This window comes from Copidosoma floridanum, unplaced genomic scaffold (genome assembly GCF_036245765.1).
Source record: "Copidosoma floridanum isolate Cflo_tuat_1 unplaced genomic scaffold, Cflo_Japanese_pri ptg000013l, whole genome shotgun sequence".
Taxonomy (NCBI): Eukaryota; Metazoa; Arthropoda; class Insecta; order Hymenoptera; family Encyrtidae; genus Copidosoma; species Copidosoma floridanum.
Window position 1 is genome coordinate 8,955,756 of NW_028321890.1, and position 21,916 is coordinate 8,977,671.

General features: G+C 31.7%; 1 protein-coding gene across 1 annotated transcript in view; it reads right to left on the bottom strand.

The window, feature by feature from the left end:
• The window catches only part of kl-3 (dynein heavy chain 8, axonemal kl-3), a 1,186,420-nt gene extending 1,171,051 nt beyond the window's left edge, over nt 1–15,369 (bottom strand). The window contains exons 1-10 of the mRNA XM_089590651.1: nt 15,300–15,369; nt 15,058–15,221; nt 14,789–14,965; nt 14,476–14,694; nt 14,284–14,385; nt 14,054–14,200; nt 13,695–13,969; nt 13,217–13,556; nt 11,918–12,629; nt 11,672–11,831 (exon numbers count right to left, since the gene is read on the bottom strand). Coding sequence (XP_089446777.1) covers nt 11,672–11,831; nt 11,918–12,629; nt 13,217–13,556; nt 13,695–13,969; nt 14,054–14,200; nt 14,284–14,385; nt 14,476–14,694; nt 14,789–14,965; nt 15,058–15,221; nt 15,300–15,369 — 2,366 coding nt within the window. The remainder of the gene's footprint in view (nt 1–11,671; nt 11,832–11,917; nt 12,630–13,216; nt 13,557–13,694; nt 13,970–14,053; nt 14,201–14,283; nt 14,386–14,475; nt 14,695–14,788; nt 14,966–15,057; nt 15,222–15,299) is intronic.
• Between the last annotated feature and the right edge of the window lie 6,547 nt (nt 15,370–21,916).

The following is a 21,916-nucleotide window of genomic DNA, read 5'->3' on the forward strand; positions in this document are numbered from 1 at the left end:
ACTTTGCTTTCTATATTAGTAACATTCGTAAATCCCCGCTCTCTACACTACACGCTATTGCGCAGATTGCACTGGCTGTAAAAATGGCTGTTTAGTCCATTTCTCGAAAAAAAAAAAAAAATACGTCTCAATTTTTTTTTTCCCCAATAGAATTTCTCCAGAAATACGAAAAAATTATTTGTATTTAAATCAGATGTTGTCTTTATTAATTTATTACAAAATTTATGATTATTAGCCAATTTTTTATTAAATTTTTGCTTTTATCTCTGTTTCTAATGCTCGAAGAGTAATTTTACGTCTGTCAATCTCTTTGACATCAGGTTTTTAACAAAATAGACCCTTAAAAATTTATGATTTATTGTTATAACATACTTATGGTAACGAAGGGCAAAAAAATTTTTAACACCGAAAAACTTTCGATCGGTGCAGAAAAAAACTACCTGGTCAATTTGGAATTGATGGTAAGAAAACAGATGTAACTCTGCAAAATAAAACGCTATTTATAAAATTATAAGATAATTGTACGTTTTTCGTAAACTAATTTATTAGAGTTGTATTGTCAAGTATTATTACAAACCTAATTGTTGGTTTACAAGGATAACTGTGCTGTTATATTAACACAGTGGCAATTTTTTTTTTTCTTTTCTAACCTCGTAAAACATGCGTGAACACTAAAAAAAAATTTATTACTGTTCTTGAACCTAGTGTATACTTAGATAACTGGTTTATTTATTTGATTTCTTAATAATGTGTTGTTGTTTTTTAAGTTCCTGTTGGTTATTGTTATTCATTTTATGCAAGATAAATATATTTTATCATAATTTTTTTTAACTTTATTAACTTGATATTTCATCCCATACATCATAACTGTACGTAGCTAACGTCGACAAAAAAGTGAATGAAACGTCGTACCGACCGGGGGTCATTAAACCTCTCACAGTTGGTATTTTAAACTAATGTATTGAATTACCGAAAATTTGAACTCGACTTCTAAAATTTTAAGACAAACACTGGTCTTCTGCTGGTTATTGTAAAAATTTAGTGTCAAAATTAAAAATGTATTTTCACCAGTTATAAAAAACGTAAAAATTTGTATGCGTCAACTAAGTCTGGTATTTAAATTACATATTTACGAAAACTATAAGAAGACTGGCGCTCGTTTTGTTTTTTTAGAAGTCCTGTTTAAATTATAGGCCATTAAATGTACTGCTCTTGAGAAAAGTTGTAATGCTCTCTGCTTGTTATTTGTTACGTAAATTAGTCTTATATCTATTATTAATATTGGTAAAACATACTATTAAGTGATACATGTGTCTTTATGATTGTAAATTTTTATCAAATAATTCAATTGATTGTTTTATCTGTATGTTTTTTTCATTTTGTCTATTTCAGCTTATTTTTTATCGTATATTGATTAATCATAATATTTTATGTGTGCAACTATCACAATTTCTTATCAAACAATAACTTTGGGTTCACAGCATGACCTGCATAGATGCCGTCCGAGTTTAACTGGCCTCGACTGATAGTAACCAGGGAGCCAGAACTTTTTGATCGAACTTTCAATGGAAAGTAATAAAACTGGGCTTAAACACAAGGTTTTAACGCATTTAGTAAGACATTGAAAAGTTAGAGTTCACGAGAGTAGCTTATCTTGTAGTATTTCAATATAACCTGAAAATAAAATTTTTGGTTTAGTTATTTCATTATTGCTCAAAAACAAAAGTATTCCTCGAAAAAGGTTAAAAAATGTAACGGTGCCTAAACCTATACAAGATTAACTTAATAGTTAAATATTTACTGAATCGAATGGTATAGTTATTTATATCGCTTACTTTGCAAAATTTCAAGATAATAATTTTATGTAGCGATTTTTAACACGTATTATGGCAGAGCTCGTACACTCGACGAAAGTAACCTAATGACTTGAATAAATCAATGGTTTTTGTAATAGAAGTGGACACGTTTCGTAGAAAAAAATCGCTTCTTTCAAATTACGCCTATCAAAGGAAGTATTACCCTAGACAATTTTAAAATATTTTTTTTTTAATTGATCAAGTCAATTTATTCACTCAGAATAGCCTACATTTTCTTGTGTCAGTGATGCCAACTATACCTGAGTTTGCGAGCAAATTTGTGGCCTACGACGTTACTTGGCATCTCTACACGAGGAAGCCTCCTTAAATCCCATAGGAGGGCTACAACCTACGACATGTATCCCTCTCTCCAGACCCTAGCGACAATTATATAATGTAGTTCCCATCAACTTATGAAGTTAGCTACACGTGTGATCTTCAGATAGATATCTCGATATCAATTGATTGCAGTGCCACCAAAACTGGTGCCTAACTTGGTGCGAAATTCAAATCTTTTAAACAAAGCACATAACTGCTTATTACTAAATAACCTGGGGCACTGACCAGCCACCTTATTGACTAATAAAACATATCAATTAATGGTACCAGTGCCTATCACTAGGTAACGCGTAGATCTTACTGGCTAATTTATAAATTAATAACACAAACTATTCATACAAATGCCGATCACTAAGTAACCTGAGGTGCTAACTGGCTACTTTACAGACTAATAGATCAAAAATTAATGACATAAGCACCCATCACTAGGTGACCTCCGGGGGTAATGGGTTACTTTATTAACTAATAAAAAATAGATAAATAACACGAGCTGCTATAACCAGATATCACAGGGCAGTTACTGGCTATTTTCAAAATTAATAAAACAAAAATAATAAAGCTAGAGCCTACTGCCAGGTAATTCTGGATGCTTACTGCCCACTTTAAAAATTATCGAAACGAAAATAACAACACAAACACCTATCACCAGGTAACGTAGGGCCCTTATTGGTAACTCTGTTAACTAATGTAACGTTGATTAATAACACAAGCACTTATCACTAGATGGGCTGGGACGCTTACTTACCACTTTATACATGAATGAAGCAAAAGTTAATAACGTAAGGGCCTGCTACTAGGTAAGCTGGGGCACTAACTGACCACTCTATAAATTAATAAGACAAAAGGTAATGGCCCAAGAACCTACCACTAGATGATCGGGGGTGTCCGTGGGCCTCTTTATTAACTAATGTAACATTAGTTAATACCAGGTGCCTATTACCAGGTGACCTGGGGTGCTTAGTGCCCACTATATTAATTAATCAATCAAAGATTATCGACCCAAACCCTTATCACCAGGTGATCTTGTAAGCTTACTAGTCACTTTATTGACTAATAAATTATTGCTTACAAACACAAGTGTTTATCACCAGGTAATCCAGGGTGCTTGTTGGCTGCTTAATTTACTTATAAATTAGTAAACGAAAACACAAGCCCAAGGCTGCTGGTGACCTCGGGTTCTTACTGGTCACTGCAATTATCAATGAAACGAGAATAACAACACAAGTGCCTATTAATATCTATAAAAATTATGATATTGTACATATCAGAATCTCTTCATATATATTATACCAAAATTATTAAAAAAGATTATTACAAAAAAGTAGTAATGTCACCCCAAAAGAAAATTTTATCTGTGTATGTGTTTGTAAATGAATAAAATTCTAGTAAAAGGTACAAATCTTATAAATGTTTTTTTGTCAACACAAACTAAAAAAGCATACATTACAGAGAGTCAAGTAAAGAAAAAGTAAAGACCATAATTTATAGTATTTTTTACTTCCAAGATAATAGTCCTTGACGTTTTCAGTCTATATGTCCTATTATAAAAGGAAGATAGCGATTATTATCGAATCGAAGGTTTAATTATATAAAATTGAACCCAAGATTTCAAAAAATGTGCTAAAGTTAGTTATAAGATTAGATGTCAAACTAACCTTTGCACGTATCACGCACCTTTCGAGGCTAGTATTCAAAAGAAATGAAGATTGATGAAGATAAAAAACCTGAATTGAAATTTATCAAGTTCTGTAGCTATTGTGTTAACTTTACTTTGAAAAGTCATATTCAACTTGAATATATGATGTTATAGAATATAAATAATCCTTTCAAAACGTAAATAGAACATAACCTGAAAGAGACAAGAAGTTGGACCTTTTTCTCACACTTCCCATCAATACAGATATACTTCCTGAATGTGGTTCTTTCATGGAATGAATATGAACAGAATGGCATAAGATCTTGAGAAATCATTTATTGACTTACAGTACACTACCCCTCAAAATTTCAGAGTAGGCTGACGAATATAAACGCAATAAAATGATAAATGAAAATCAAATTCTAAACATGTACTCTTAAGGCAACTAAGAATTTTTTTACTGAAAGTTGTAGCCTAGTTGTTTATTTACTGAACGTAATGTACAAAACTAACACAATAAAGCTTGTGCAATTCCAAACATACCGCTATCTCAAAATATATGTGTTCACGGACTTAATCAAAACATATTACAAGAAACACAGACATACATTTTCGTTCCCTATGTTGAAAGCATAGGTAAGCATCCACTGCTGGTATTGTGAGGTTAAGCGTGAATTTTGTATAATCATCCCTACGAACTTTTATGTCGTATCCTATGATCTAAAATTTTGAATCAGTACTTAATCTGCCTCAATATACAATATTAACGAATAATCGTTTAAAATTTAAAGAGCATTAATAAATATCAATTTGACAGTCGCATCTTTGACTTAGGAGTTATGAAAGAACCACATTCAGGTAACTCAGAATTCAAATCGATTTTTTATGTACTACGCCCTGGGAAAGTGCACTCGACAGGTCATGGGTAAAAATGAAATAAGTGAAATGCCTAAGACTATAGCTTTGTCCTTGAACTTGACCGATCCAGACAAGTACACGGGTCACTCATTTCGCAGATTGGCAGAAACAGCACTTGCCAATGCAAAGACAAATTTGACGACTGTGAAGAAACTAGGAGGGTAGAGATACGATAAGATGGGTGAAGGATATGTAGAGAACTCAATTTCCAATAGGAGGTCTATATTTAAAAAAATAGTCAACTCTGATCGTAATTCCTCCACAACTTTAAATAATAACATACCTGCTGGCTCAAGCAGGCAGATAACTTCCATTTCAAGTAATAATGTACGTGGCTCACCTTTGCAGAATGTCGAAAGCAATACTGAGAAAAAAAAGCCAATGTCAAGGATAAAAAAATTAATGACAGTGCAGAGTTGCCACCGTTGAAAAAATTGAGGTCTTGTGCATCCTATGAAAACACTCTGTGTATTATTAATACTAATAACGAAGGTACTATAACTGTAAATAATTATTCTAGTTGCTTCAAAGAAAAAAGGTATTAATTAGAACGTTAAGAATATATGAAACACTATTTTTTATTAACTTTAGGTTTATAAATAATAATTATGTTTTCTTAAAGACTAGTTTGTATTTTAAAACTGATATTAAAAATATTTGTATTGAAATTCGAAAACAAATGTATCTACATGTAATGTAGAAAAAACGATCTCAGTTGTATGATAAAATATTTGAGTAAATTAAAAATTTTTAGAACGAAGTTCTTTATGTCGCGTTACTCGGGGGGCTGGAATTTTAAAACCGACAGATTTTTTTTTTTTGAATCAGAAATCTCTTCCTCTCAAGTTTTTCCCCTCACCCCGTCCCCCCTCACCAAGTGTTCTCTACACACTTCCCCTCTCCTCACTATATATGTATATCTGTCAACCGTGCCGTGTTACTCTTCAGCACCACACCTTTACCCACCATTCCCCCTCACACTCCCAAGCAATTAATTTTTTAACAAATTTTAATTTTATTTCCCCACAGTAATTTTTCTTTGACTTTGAATTTTTTTTCTTTTACAATTATAAAAAAAAAAAAAAAAAAAAAAAAAAAAAAACATTTTCCAATAAAGAGATATGAACCCTCGACCTTCTGCATGTAAGTCCTGTACCTTACCCACTCTGCTACGAGCGCTGCCGATTATAGAAGTCGGTTTCTTGTACTTATCGTGTGATTCGTAACTATAACATTCCATTTTTAAATGTATTCACTGATAATACATTCAATTATGAATTTGTTTTATAAATTGTGTATTTGTTTTTTAAATAATACATCTAAAAAAAAAAAAAAAAAAAAAAAAATTTAATTAGCATAAATATGGTTATGTAGATTAAATATAATAAGGCGCGTTATTACGCATTAAATATTTGTATTTTCATTAAACCTGAGGTTTTTTTGGCATTACAGTAATGCTAATAATTACTGTTATAAATGAAAAAAAGTAATGAAATTAAATATGAAAAAAAAAGAAACGAAATATGAAAAAAATAATAATGAAATTAAATGAAATTTGAACAAATAAAATAATATATTATAAAATAATGAAGTAAAATATGAAAAAAGAAATGAAATAAAGGAAATACAAAAGAATGAAAAAATAGTAATGAAAATAATTATGAAAAAAAAAGAATGGTATATGAAAAAAGGGAAATAAAAAAAAAAAATTAAATATGAAAATAAGAAAGAAATTAAATGAAGGAAATACAAGAAAATGAAAAAAATGTAATAAAATGAAATATGAAAAAAAATAAAACAAGAAATAAAAAAAAAATAAATAAAACAAGAAATAAAGAAAAGAAAAAAACAAAAAATAAAAAAAACAACAACAAACCAGGGGGGATAAATGGGTCATGGGACCCACGGTAAGAACGAAGTTCTTTGAACATGACGAGTATAAAAACACAATTTCTCAGGTAACAAGGGGGTCGCCAGACCCATTGAAAGAACGAAGCTTTATAAACGTTAATACTGCATTCATGTAGTTCACTAAACAAAAACTTGAAAAACGAATAAAAAAAAAAAATAAAAAAAATAGTTCAGTACTCACGATGGTTAAACTTCGTGAGTACTGTATTTATGCACGACGTTCTCACGAAGTTCAACCATCGTGAGTACTGAACTATTTTTTTTATTTTTTTTTTTTATTCGTTTTTCAAGTTTTTGTTTAGTGAACTACATGAATGCAGTATTAACGTTTATAGAGCTTCGTTCTTTCAATGGGTCTGGCGACCCCCTTGTTACCTGAGAAATTGTGTTTTTATACTCGTCATGTTCAAAGAACTTCGTTCTTACCGTGGGTCCCATGACCCATTTATCCCCCCTGGTTTGTTGTTGTTTTTTTTATTTTTTGTTTTTTTTTTTTCTTTATTTCTTGTTATATTTATTTTTATTTTTCTTGAAAAATCTGGTTGACAAAAAAAAATTCTAGTTGAGTACAGGTAAGTTAAAGTAACATTGTATATATGCCATTATAATGCATCGGTAAAAGTGCACAGTAGTTGATTACGCATCTCAGTCGGGAAGTAATTAAGCGCTTACCTAGTGAGAAACAGGGCAGTAACACAAACTTACCACGGGGGTGTGAGGAAAATTCTATTTCTGCATCTTATGGTGTAGTTCGTAACGTTTTTTTATGTAAACTTTCATTTCATAAATGTTAATTCATTTAGTTTAGTTACATATTAAATAATTGAATTATTAACTGAATAAAACAATTTAAAAAAACAGTTTTTTCAGAAAACTTGAAAATTAGTATGTCTTAGCAGAGCACCATTCCAATATATTAGTAAATATTTATTCCTATACGTTTAATTTGTAACTTTTACAGTAAATGAATAGTTGTTTACACAAATTTTCATATTTTTTCAAAATTTTCAAAAATTAAATAAAAAACTTTTGTACCATACAAATACAATACTTAATTTTTTAAATATTTTATTCTTTTACAATACTTTTATTCGTGATTGTAATGATTTTTTTACATAATGATGCTCTTCACATAGTTAATGAAAAAAAACTTCAGAAAAGAGAGGAACGCTAATGTGTGCAGTAAAGCTAGCAATTGTTTTTCTCATGTGGATGTACTCACATACATGCATTGACGCATACTTCATTCCCTCTTTCTAAATTTATTTAAAAACCAACTTTGGGGGCTGTTCCGAAATTCGATAGGTTTTTCTAAAAGTAATCTTTTGTACCCAAAAAGTTGATGGATTCCTACAAATCATATAAATGCCATTTAACATGATGTCTCATAAGGTTAAATGTGAAATATTGATTTTTTTAAATGTAACGTACATAAAATAATGGCACAGTCAAACGAGTTGCAATTTTTGTAGGTATTTTTTATGCTATTTCAATGTACGTTTGCCGTTTGAATAATATCTGTCAAAAAAACCTATGTGGGATGAACGTCCTGAAGGGTCATTCACTGGCATGTAATACGACCCTATTAAAGAAAGCTATACTACATGATGGTTTTTCTTAACTTTCTGTACAAAAATTATATTTTGGGTATTAAATATGGACTAGGAATGATTGTGGGCTCGGCTGTGATAGGTGTGAGCGTGATGTTACAAATGTAATTAGCGTAGGCAGTAGGAAGTTGTTCTGAAATCACCGAAAGATTCAAAGAAAGCGCACAGTCTTGTACTGGCCAGCCTATATACTATTTTTATTGTATTGTGCTGTAATATATTGTTTATAATCGTTAACTCATTAAATACTAATTAAAATCATACCCAACTAACGTAGGTATACTCATTTCCACTATTATTCACCGCCTTCGTGCACAATATTGTTTTACAGAAGGTATTTTTATACTGAAAATTATATTGTTTGCCGTATAATTTTATAGAAGTGTAACTTTATACTTGGGTACCCAAGCACCCACTGTCCACTGTTTTTCCTACGTAGTAATTTCTATTAAAAAGTTTTCTAGCATTTTAACACTTTTGTTCTTACACGGTCGTTCTTTATTATGATATAATGCAGTACTTAATATATTATAAAGAAATGCCTTTCCATACATTTACTTGGATGACATCAGTTTATTTAAATGTACATCATGAATACTTTAATAAAAAAACATGCCTGTTAAAACATTTAAAACACTTTTATTATTTCTCCGTGTTTAAGCATGAGTTCAACTAATTTATCTTTTTCGTCTTTGTCCAAGGTATAGTTCATTATTTGATGCAACTTGCCATTCTCCTTGCAGCTTACAAAACTCAACATCCTTAAAGGTTGCCTCTTTCTTATTTTCAGGATGAAGTTGTAAGACGATTACTTATTTAAGTACCTCATCGCCATCGAGCATACCTACCAATATCTTCTATATGTGTGAAACTTTGGCCTTCCCATTTCTTGATTAATGAAAAGCAGATTTGAAGTTTAAGACTGTATGTTATGAACCAAGTGATTTTGATGCCTTAAGCAGGGCTGACATTGTATGAAAATGAAAAAAATGACCGTGCATATACCGAAGTGTTCTTAAACATTTTATAAAACCAAAATATATTACTTTTAACATCAAATTTTCTGTGAAAATTGCTATGTAGACAAAAAAGATGTACCGTAGTAAAGTTTGCTTGAAAATAAAGTAAATAAAACAAAATTTTTTGATCATACTTGTCGTTGTTGCGGACGAATTTATTTTACAACTATAAATCCCCGCGACCAGAACGTGTGCTTGTCCTGAGCCTACTCTTACTTCTGTGAGTTAGTTAGCAATGTAACATAGCCAGCACGTTACTATACAACATTAGCACGCATCAATAAATAGTTATTTTTATGTCAGTGAAAGTTACAATAGACAATAAAAGTATTTTTCCCGTAAACCTGCAGGGTCCTATAACTTGATCAAGTTTCAGGAGTCTATAGAGTATTTAGGATACCACTGCGTATAACACAACAAAAGTATCGTATTTTGGCTTTTATTTTTTGTATATTAATTTTTTTTTTAATTTCATACAAAAATTAGTAAAATCAAATTTATCTTACTTTAAAACTTAACGTTACAAATTAATAGTCTTAGAACATTGAAGATTGCTTTTCAATAGTTCAGAAAAAAAATAGTTGGAAAGGGTAACTCCCTCGGAACTTCCACTTGCTCGTTTTTTAATAACTTGAACATTATTTAGGGTTTACATTTGAAAATGTCTCCATGATAAGACGAAATATTGACAAATATATAAATAAAAAATTGTTGCTCGAGAAAAACGAAGTGATGTTTTATTGTTGATGTAAGCCCTAAACAAAAAAAATAGTTGTTAAAAACTTTTCAAACTTGGGTGCCATTTAAAAATTACGTCAATACCTACCTATTCCAATTTATTTTATCAACATCATTTTTTTATGACTCAAGTAACAGCTACCTAAATATAAATATGTGAAATAAAGAGTATCCCGGAATAAAGCTGATACTATTATGGATTTTTTAATATTTCTTAATGATAGCGTTTTTTTAAGATTGGCACTTATTTTCCGATGTAGAGAAATTTTTTAAGTTTACAAAACATCTTAATCTTACGTAAAATTATTTTCTAAACTACAGTTATATTTTACTTTTTTCGTTACAACCTTTTATTTTTGACCTTCAACGAAATAACAGGAAAGCAATCATTTTTTCAAGTTGTTTTGGAATACTACCTGGGGAGCTCAACTTGTACATTCCAAATTTTTTAATGGCTTATCTCATGTGTCGAGATACTTTTTGAATTTAGTCTTCCTACCTCACATTTAAAGTCCTATCAAAAAATTCTGCATCGTAAGCTACTATCAGACAAAGCAGGTTGACTTGACTATCGATTTTTTAGAAGATCGGTACTCCCAAGCCTCTAAACAGACGAGCAGGAGCTTTATCGTTATAGCGTCATTCAGGATTTTTCTGACTCTAGTAAGTTTTTCAGCATATTGAATGGTGGACTTCTAAGATCCTAGAGTGTGATCGCGACAGTTTGATATAGCCCGATACCGGTCGATGTATCTCAGCGCTTTAATTAGTTAGTTCCTTAAAGCGTAAGGTTGGTTCCAAACAACGAAACTAATCACAGTGCTATATCAAACGATATCAGGCTACATCGAACTGTAGCGATCAGACCCCAGCGTGAGCGAAGATACGTCATATGGTGACAGCCATAGTGGTGTGCTGCGTTCCCAATGGCTTCCCAGTCCACTTTCAAAAATCAAAACAATTTGATAAATATAAACAGCGTTCACTTTTTCTTTAAAAATTCTGTCTTGTCTGATCTCTCTCTCTCTCTCTCTTGTCTCACCAGTTTGACCTTTTGTATTAAAAATACGTTTTTTTTGCGCTCAATTACAGACAGTTTGTTGGCACTAGGGTGTGCTTCAATGTAAGTAATACTTAAGGAATAAAGAAGCGTCTACACAACTCCATTCAATTTTCTAAGTACGAAAGCCTTTTTTTGTGCTAGTTCAAAAAACAGTTGGTTAAAAAGATAGTTAAGAAATAAATAATTAATTCTGCCAGAATAAGGATTGTAAATAATACGTCGTAAGACAGGTAAAATACTGCAAATCTTATTTTAATATAAATAAAAGTGACCAAGAAATTCTAGGTTTATTTTTGTTTATAACTTTAGTCTAGTGAATAATTCCCTATGTGTGTACCTCACTCGTATGTATTTATACTATCGAATCTGAAAATATATGCGATAGCGTATTGAATTAATAAAAATAATATATGTATTAACTGTATCGCTTAAAAGTGTAAGTTTTAATTTGATCAGCATAAATTGGGTCAATCACCTCGTCTAATCAGAGTCAATTGAATAGCTTTTTTTAGATTCTTTAAAAATACTAATAGCGTTATCTATAATAAAAGAAAAGTATTATGAGAAACTTGGATACTCACTTGGACGAGCCCACCATTTTTTTGAAAACGTCCAGCGTTTTCTTCGTGCACTTGACAAGGGCGTCTATCAATTTTTGATGGAAATAAGCAAATAACTCCATGCAGTCATTGTGCAAATGTCTTATAGTAGTCTTGGACATCTTGTCTATTATACCAAATCCTGAAAATAACGAGAAAAAAACATAAATAAAATTAGGAAAATAAGCATAAAAAGGACAAAAATTTCGTTTCGTGTAAAAATTTTACCAAGTTCAAATTTATCCGTCAATTTTGTCTGTGAGGTGACCTGTTTATTAACCTTCGTTGGATCCATCCAGTCGTATTTAGCATTCAGGAGGTCAGGATCTTCAATTATTTCAACAAATCTATTGATTATACAAATAATTGCCTGTTCGGCGGTAGATGCCTTTATCCCGAGCTCGACTCCTACTTTCACAACGTGAGCACAATTGGTTCTCGAAAACTCAGTTGGATATAAAGGTTGGTTAGAAAATTCAAGTATTTTAGTATTTGTAATCGAGAGAAAGAGCTCATCAACCCGAGCCTCCTTCATATCCTTTACGGTCTTTAGAAAATACTTGACGCGAGCTAGCGTTATCTCAATATTATCGTACGTCTCGTAGATTTTCAGAGATGACCACGTCACCACGGACAAGCACGGCTGAAAGGCGTTCTCAAGATCGATGAGACAAGGTCGCATGAGTTTTAAAAACAGAGATGGGATTGAGCACCGTAATTGATTATTCTGCTCCACCAGGCTTTTAGCTTTTTCAACTAAGACAAGTATCTTTCTCTGACAGAAAAACATAGTTTTAATGAAATTTGGCACATTGAGGCCGAATTTCAGCATGTATTCTGACTCTCGTATGACTTCTATGACGTATGGATCAAAGTTGACTATGTACTTGTTCGTTCTTGAATTTCTCAGCAGTATCGGCGCTGTCAGTGCTAGTCTTACCTTGAATTGTAAAGTATGTGAATCTCGTGGTTTTTAATTTATTAAATTTTTTTTTCTATTGGCCTTAGTGGCTTTAAGGTTCAGCAAGTCCATCACCGGTTAAACTAGAGCCAACTATCAGATCTTTTTTCCACTCAATATGTTACAAAAATTTTTTATTCTTGGCGCAGGTTTTTTCGATTTTAGTCATAAAACAAACTTTACAGAATTGGATAGCATAATATCAGATATAGGGAATCCTTATGGTATGGTAAGTGAAAAAACTGTAAAGCTGGCACTTTTTAAGCAAGTGAAAAATCTCACCATATTACAGATTTATTAGGAAATTATCTTGTTTTTACCTAACCCAAAAGCACTCAAAATAGTTGGTTATTTGTCGAAAAGCTGTCGTCTAAGAACGAAAAAACGTTTGAAGTAGAGAAGTAAATTAAAAAACCATTGTATTTTTATCATTCAGAAATTTTTTTTAATTCCATGTTCCTATTATTTAGTCATTATCCCATAAACGTTAAATAAAACAAAATGGAAAAAAGTGTTTTGTAAAAGTACTTAGATTATTGAAAGTATACTTATTCAAAATGACTTACGATTTCCGTTGCCTCGTACCACGCTCTGTGATATAACATCTCGTAGTGAATGAAAACCGACATCAGTGCATTAAACATTTTAATACATCTTTGTATCTTGTCGTGGGCTATTACCTTTGGCCGGGTCTTGTATATCTTCATAGGAACTTCTATTCGTCGCATGAGCTGACGGACCCACAGCAATCTGCCAGACACGTTTGGGATGTTTCTTGGTAAGGGCGGACTTGCGCGCTCCGTATTATACTTATCTTTTACCCCTTCAATTTCCATCACAAACATTTTTTCTAACTCCAGGTACTTTCTGTCTATCCAGAGTGTTTTGAAATTTACTTTTTCAAATCTAACAATAAAGAAGTAATCGGTCAGCTTTATTAATTCTAGAAATTTTTCAAATCTTTTGAAATAATCAAGTTTGAAATCAAAGTGAAAGACATAATGCAAAAGAAGTCATGCTGATTATTGTGTCTATAATGATCACCTTTTTATTGTTATTAAGGTCTGCTGAATAGTGGGCAGATTCGATACTGATTTAAAAAAAAATTTTCTCAGTTCAAGCTCAGTTTCTGTGACATTATTCCTAAAACTATCGTAGTCAGAATCGAAATCTTTCTGCCGAAAATCTAGAGGATCATATTTTTGCAAACTTATTTTCTTGTAAGCTAAAGTGAACTTTTGTGCAAATACATCGATGCCTTCAATTGTAGAACTATGCAGAATGGAGTACGTCGTAGTGGTTTCCAAAATTTCAATGATCTGAAATGTGTAAGTAGTGAATGCTTTGAAATACACAAGAAGCAAGGTAATTAAGGTCTTATTTAAAAAGTTTCGTGTTACTACCATGACCAATCTAGTTTTAAACGTATTAAACTTCCCAAAAACATGAACCTCAGACACTTTGATAGTCTTTTCTTGTAGCATTTCTTGAACTTTTCTTCTCATTTCGACGTAACACTTGTAGTATGATTCGTTTAGTTTTATGCAATCCTATACGATACCATCAACGTTTTTAGATTTTTTATTATACTCAAATTAAATTTGAAATAACAGATTATGAAAATACAAATTACCTGTATTTTCTTAATCATTACAGAACTGGTCTGCTCCCATACTAAGGACGTATCGTTTTCGGTCAAATATGATTTACAAGATATTATTAATTGGTTTGTTATCTGAAAAAATTGAAAGTTTCTTACTGTTGAGAATATTTTTAGTATAAAGTGAATGACTGTCATAACACATGAGGGTGTGTGTGTATTTACCTTAACAAAGACTGCTGATATGCCTTTATGATTGAAAAATCGAGAGGTTGTAAAAATCATTTGCAATGCATACATAAGAGCCGGTAGGTACTTGCCAAGCTGCATTGGATTTAGTCGGCATAGGGGGTTAATAAACTTTTTTAGTTCATGTAAGTACTTGACATTGTCTTGTGCTGATATTTGTTCAACTATTACGTGATCTTTTAGTATTTTCCATTTCTAAATAAAAAATTTGTTTATGGCCGTAACAAAGCCATATTTAATTATTAACGTCAAAAATGTCTATAATGTTGGAAATAATTTTTTCAACTACCTTGAAGAGTTTTGACTTGGACATATCTAAATACTTTAAATGAGATTGAGCAAGTGGTGATTCTGTTTTTATTTCTAAAGCAGTAAATTTGTTAAGAATCTTTTTCCAGTGAGTTAGTTCAGCTGATGGTCCTATTATTTCAGTTTCTCTGCGTAACTGTTGACTTGTTACTAATTCCTTATAACGATATTAATTTGTAAATATCTAATTATTTATGTGATATAAAGACGTATATATATATCAATCAAATCTTTAAAGAGTCTTATTACTTTTTCTATTAGCTTCATCCATTCCTGTATTGTGCTTTCAACTTTGAGAAGAACTTCGAGGTTACCGATACTATGCTCAAAAGCTTTATCGTTTTTTAAAAATGTTGAAACAAACTCTTCCTCACAGTCAAAATTGATTGTTGTATCCAAATCAACTTTCATAGCTAAATAAATAAAATTCGATATTGTAAGTCAATTTTGTTACATTGCAACCATTAAACTGTGATCTAAGAAACTCTCACAATTGACAAAACTGCAGAAATCTCGAAAAATATCGATGAAATTTTTCTCCGCCTCACTAAAGGCTGCCATTTTTCTTTCTTGAAAACCTGCTATCAACGTAAAAAAAAAAGTTATTTTAAAAGTAGTACAGATTTTTTTAACATAATCGACACGATTGTTTAGTTAAAAAGCATTGAAAACAACTAACTGTGAAGTAAGCAGCTTTATGAAAATGTAGCTACTATCTGAGATTCGATATTGTTTTAAAATATAAAATTGATGGGGGCATTCGAAAAACACTAATATTAAATTAAAAAAAAACTAAAAATGATTCCAAACCAACATATATTTCTTATGATTAAAAGTAAATACGTCATAAAAAGTTATTTGTAAAAAATATTGGTCTTATAGAAATTGCAATAAAAATAAATATTTAACTCTCTGTATCTGATAAACATGTATATGGATCATTCTTCCAAAAAGGTTTCATGTCCCAGTCAATTACAACATCATGAGCTTACTCCAAAACTTTTTTTTAATTATTAAATGAACTTTTCTTTCGAAGGTACAACAGACTATAGATCATAAAAAGTACGGCTGTGGTTTAAGATAAAAAAATGGGGGCTAATATAAGTTAGCGTTATGGGCTCATGTTTTAGTTGAAAATCTACGATTTTAACGTCACCGAGAATCAAAACACTTTTCTGCTGCATAGAACCTCGAAGTTATAGACGAGGATACCCTTTTTAAGCATTTTAGCGAACGTAAACAAACTTTATCTAAGACTTGGTTGGCGTTTAAGTTGCTAGACCACAATCCAAGAAATTTATTATTGCTATGGAAAATCCTCTTGCACTATCATATCATTGAACTTGAGTGCTCAAATTCAAAATTTAAGTGCTTTGTATCCTACAGAGCTTTAGTGTATTGCATACATTTTTTTTGCATCTTGATAAGTTAGCGCTACAGGGCTTGCGGATTTGAAAAGTTATTCTCTCTAAAATAAGACACGCTTACCTTTTTTTTAGAAGTATATGATCTAGAATAGAATAGTCATTGTAAAAATTTTTTTCCAGATTCAAGAGGGTCCTAAAAAAATTGAGCTTTTTTTCTAAGACTGTGTCGAAAAAAAATTTTTTTAATTAAAAATATTTTTTCAGTGTTTATCCATTCGAGCCCTTGAAATATGCCAGCTTTCATAAAGTGTCCCATGTACATGTCTACTTGTGATGAAACACTTTTTTATCATAAAGGCATCTTGGTCATCTTTACAATAATTGTTTTGAACATTCAAAAAAATTATTATATATGTTATTATTCATAACGTCATTTGTACCATACTTCATTATTGTTATGGAGATGGCGTCTGACAAAGTTAAGAGGATACGACGGTGTCAGAGAGAAAAAACTGCAGCCAATGAGAGCCCATAGATATTTTGTGTAGATTGGTAAGCTTTAATATTATAAGGACGTTCATCACACAGCGTTGTCTGTAGGATCTTCCTGAAATTTTAACAGGATATCCGTAATAACGTTAAAAAGTCACATGTCAAATTTGAGCTTATTTTACACCATTGTTGTTTAGGTATTAAATGTTTAAAAAACATTAATTTAACATGTAACCTTACGGAAGAGTCACACAAAGATGAAATTTTGAAGGAAATGGTATGTATGAATTCGTCCAATTTTTTTTGCGTGACACAATACCGTAAAATAAATATTATATAAAATTTTTAGAGGGACCAACAAGCTATTTTGCAATAAAATAAAAAGAAGGTTCAGATGTATGCATACAGATATACTCGTCCATGCAAAACAGTTGCCGGTGCTGCCGCATCATTGCTTCCCCCTTACCAGTAACTCTGATAAACGTCGTTCATCGGAAGCTTTCCTCTCTGGTGCTATCTAAGCTGAGTCTGCTAAGTCGAAATTCTCCATCCAAATCTCATGAATCGTACAAATCATTAAATTGTTTTTATTAATTTTGTATCGTTCGATATCTGTGGAGTTCGTAATCTGGAACACTTCAAAACCTGTAAAATGCTATGTGAGTAATAGAGAGGTACCTATTGCTTAGTAACTAATATATTATTCTAATATATATTAACTGTCACGGTGACGTGGCAGAAGATTTGCATTTTTTTCGAACCCCAATGGTGAACAGAATTAGGCGTGGTAAGTACTTGGGTTAGTGACCGTTCAAGTTCCGCTATTTCAACTTTGCCATTAGTTACAAAGGTCAATTAACTGTTTCTCTGTCATTGTAGGTAATGTGAAAAGAAAGTGCGTGGGGTTGGTCTTGGTGTTCATACGTATAAACCTGGTGAAGACTCAGAAAATAACTACACTGATTCTCCTCCTACCCCTCTTCCAAAGCCCATAGTAGCGTAGCGCTTGTAAATAAGGATGTACACTAAAAAAAATGGCGTTAGAAAAAGTGTTACATCTATAATAAAAATAAATGTATTTTACAGTGATGCTGAGATATGCTTGCCACAATCTAAAAATTACTATGTTATATAGTAAAACTAGGCTATATAAAATTTGCTACTCGAATTAGTGATTTTTGATTTGTTCAGAAATAATTTTTATGTCAAAGAGAAAAAAAATATATATGTATGTTATATTACGTACGCACAGAAAGTATATATGTAACTGTCAGAAAATTGAGATGTATATAATTTATACATACATAGATATTTGTTTTCTTTAAGAATACAGATACTGATGTGTTTTAAAAATATTTTTATCTTTAACCAGTGGACAGTGGCTGCTTGGGTACCTAACTATGAAATCATACTTCTATAAGATTATATGGCAAACAACATAATTATGAGTATGAATATACCTGCTGTAAGACGATATTGTGTATACTAACATGGTGCAATTATCGTGGGAATGAATATACCTATGTTGATTAGATATTGTTTTAATTAACATTGAATACGTTAACGATTATAAACAATATATATTAGGGCACAATACAGTAAAAAAATAATGTATAGGCTCGTCAGTACAAGACTGTGCGTTTCCATCGAATCTTCCGATGGTTTCAAACAAACTTCCTACTTACTACACTGTTTACATCTTTAACGTCACACGCACACACACTTATTCCTATTACATATTTGATACCCAAAATATAATTGTATCTCAAAAATTAAGACTAACCCTCCTGTAGTACCGCTTTCTTTAATAGCATAGTGGTTCATGCCAGTGAATGTCCCTTCACGACGTTCATTACTCATAGTTTTTTTAAGAGATATTATTAAAGCATTAACAGTATAAGAAATTAAAAAAGCATAAGAAATATTCACAAAAATGGCAGTTCTTTCGACTGAACCATTATTTTATATGTGTTTAATTTAAAAAAATTGGAATGTAACACGTTACCTTAAAAAAAAAATCACTAAAAATGTAATTTACATTATCTGCAGACATCTCCTAATTCTTTCGGTACAAAAAATTGCTTTTAGATAAACCTATCAAATTTTTAAATAGATCCGCAAGTTGGTTTTTAAATAAATTTAGAAAGAGGGAAGCAAGTATATGTATGAACATTTATGTGAGTAGATCGCCATGAGAAAAACAATTACTAGCTTTACTGCACACATTAGCGTTCCTCTCTTTTCTCTGAACCTTTTCTTCGGTCACTAAATGAAGAACCTCCTTACGTCAAAAAATCACTTCAATCACGAATAAAAAAATTGTGAAAAAACAAAACACAATAAAAATCAATTCTCGTATGAACAATTATTTGTTTATTGTAAAAGTAATTAATTAATTGTATAGAACATAATATTTATTATTGCATAGGAAAGATGCGCTGCTAAAATTTATTAGCTTGTAAGTTTTCGAAAGAAAAACTTAACTAAAAAATTTAGTTTATTATACATATTATTTGAGTTAGTTTATAATAGTTTATTTATTAATTTAATTTATAATCAAACCAAATGAATAAATATTAAGTAAATACAAATTAACATAAAAATTAGTTATGAACTACACGATAACATGCAGGAAACGAATTCATCTGTTAAAACCGTTCGTAGCAGAATGGGTAAAGGCCTTAACTACAAAGCGTGAGGTGGGGGATTCAAATCTCTTCTACAACTTTTTTTTTCTTAAGAATTAGTTAAAAGTAAAAGAAATAAATTTCATAAAATTAGAATGGTGTGGTGTGATGTTGTGACGTTGTGTGGTGCGTAGAAGACCATAAATACGTCCAGGGGGTGAGGCGAAGAGGGAAAAATCAAGCAAAATCCACTTCCATCATACTTCTTCCCAAGGCCACCAATCTGAAATCGTGGATCTATCCTCACGCATAACGCGCCTATAGAAGTGTAACTTCAAAAAGATCTGCAGTGACCGGGCATTGAAACTCCGTTTTTAGGCTTCCAAATCAGGCTCCGCAACTACTACACCAAGGTTATATTATGTCTGTGAAAGTATCGATATAGTACGTGTGAGAATGTGTTTTATTTATGATACACACTATAAATTAATAGTTATAATACTAATTTTAATACCACTATTCTCAGTGTACGTAAAGCACTAATACACAAAAAATGTATATACATACATGGGTCATCTTACGGAAACAGGTCCAGAGTGGAAAAACGTTATATTTCAACCTCATACATTCCAAGTCAACAACTAATAGTGGGAGCAAACTAGATGAAAAGTACCCCTATTTGGTAAAAATCCAGACCTGGCCCAAAAAATATTTTTGCATAGATCTCGAGCCCAGTAACAACCGTAAACCACTTTTAGACAAAAAAATGTCAGCAAAAGGCCCAAAAAAATGGTAAAAATGGCTAAAGCAATTTTTTCGCTTTTACCTTATAAGTTGTAATTCGAACAAAAAAACGTTCGACATGAAAAAGATGCGCAATTTCAAAACTAACAAAATAAGCCCAGATGGATTTAAATTGGATGTGCCGTTTTTTCACAAATCGCCAAAAAGTATTAATTTCGCCCTGTTTTTCGGTAGCTTGTAACTGGCGTTCTAATTAATATTTTTACTTCAAATTCTTAACTAACTAGGGGTAAATGACCGAATCACTGCGCAGGCACCAATTACTGCGCACTGACGGTAACTGAAAATAAGAAAAACAGACTGAAAAATTTGGGTGCTTGAATATTGTAATACGTGCGGAGATTAATAACGTTCAATCCAGAACCATACTTTACATAATGACATTTATAATTGTTTAACTGAGTGACTCTAAACGAATCTAACCCACAAAACTTTATAGTCGTGCGTAGTTATTGGTGCGCAGCAATTGGGTCTAGGGCTTCAGCATGAAAACCTTATGGGAGATACTCGCGCAGTAATTGGGGGCGCAGCGGCTGGTGCTAATTTTATAACCGTGCGCAGTAATACCAGCAAGTGATATCAGCACTAAAACAATTATTTAAAAAAAAAAAGTTACCTAACAGAAAAATATTCGTCGTTTTAATCGCACAAGATGCTGCAGACAAAGATTAAGTAAAACTGGTTCAATTTACATCGAAAAACATTGAGAAATGAGAAATTTAGTACAATCAAAAATTTCAGTGTGCAGTAACTGGGTCATTTACCCCGATAGGTTTTGTGATTCCTAATAATTCTACAAAATCTGAAGACGATCGGATGCAAACTTTTTGCAAACTGTCAAATGAACTAAAAAAAGGTCCTTCCGGAAAATGGCTCTAAAAAGTTGTTAGACCACATAGAATAATTTTTCAAAATGTTCTCTTAATAAGATGTCAATCTAACACTGGTTAAATATTCGTAAACAGATTTATTTTAACCCACCACCTTCCAAGTCGATAACCAAACGCTTCGAAAAATTACATGATATTCTTTAGCGTTACAAGCTCTTCGTTTTTATTTTTAGGAGACAGAATCTTCAAATTCGCAGGCATGTAGTACTGGCTCATTGAAATGGAAAAAGTTTAAAAAATTTCTGTAACATTACGGATCCGAGGTTAAAAGTTCATCCCACATTTAGAATACACAACTGTCAGTGCCTAAGAAATTATGTAAATTAGCAGGGTAAAATTTTCTTGGCTACTAAGAATAATTGTATCATCATAATGTATAGTTTCACTGTATTCGTTACTCGTATAGAAAAAACAAATGACAAAGTTTGAAGTCTGAGGTCCAGCATAGTAATTGACAATATATTTCTTACTATGTAATAAATTCAAATATTTTTAATCTTGGTAAAGCTTGAGGATGTAGTCAGACATTTATCCATTAGCCAGATATTGTTCCATACTTTCAATCTGGCTCAATGTCTGGCTGAATGTAGGGCTAAGAGTATTCGCTATGCGCCTTTGTCAGGTGGTGCCGTCGAATGAGAGAAATTGTCTCTCACTAAGACTGCCAGAATTTATACAACAACACCAAACAAAATTTATTACCGTACACTAACATAGTACACACTTTAATCACTCACTTATTTGGTCAATCTACTCCTAATAACTTTTTGTTTAGTTTACTGAAAATTTTCCTATGAGGATGCATGCATTCTGGCGATCTTTTCGAGGAACAATTACTCTCACTCGACGGCACCACCAGGGGCTCTATCACGACCTCCGATATCTCGCAAAAGTCAGGATTTTTTTTCGATAATTTACATAAAATTAT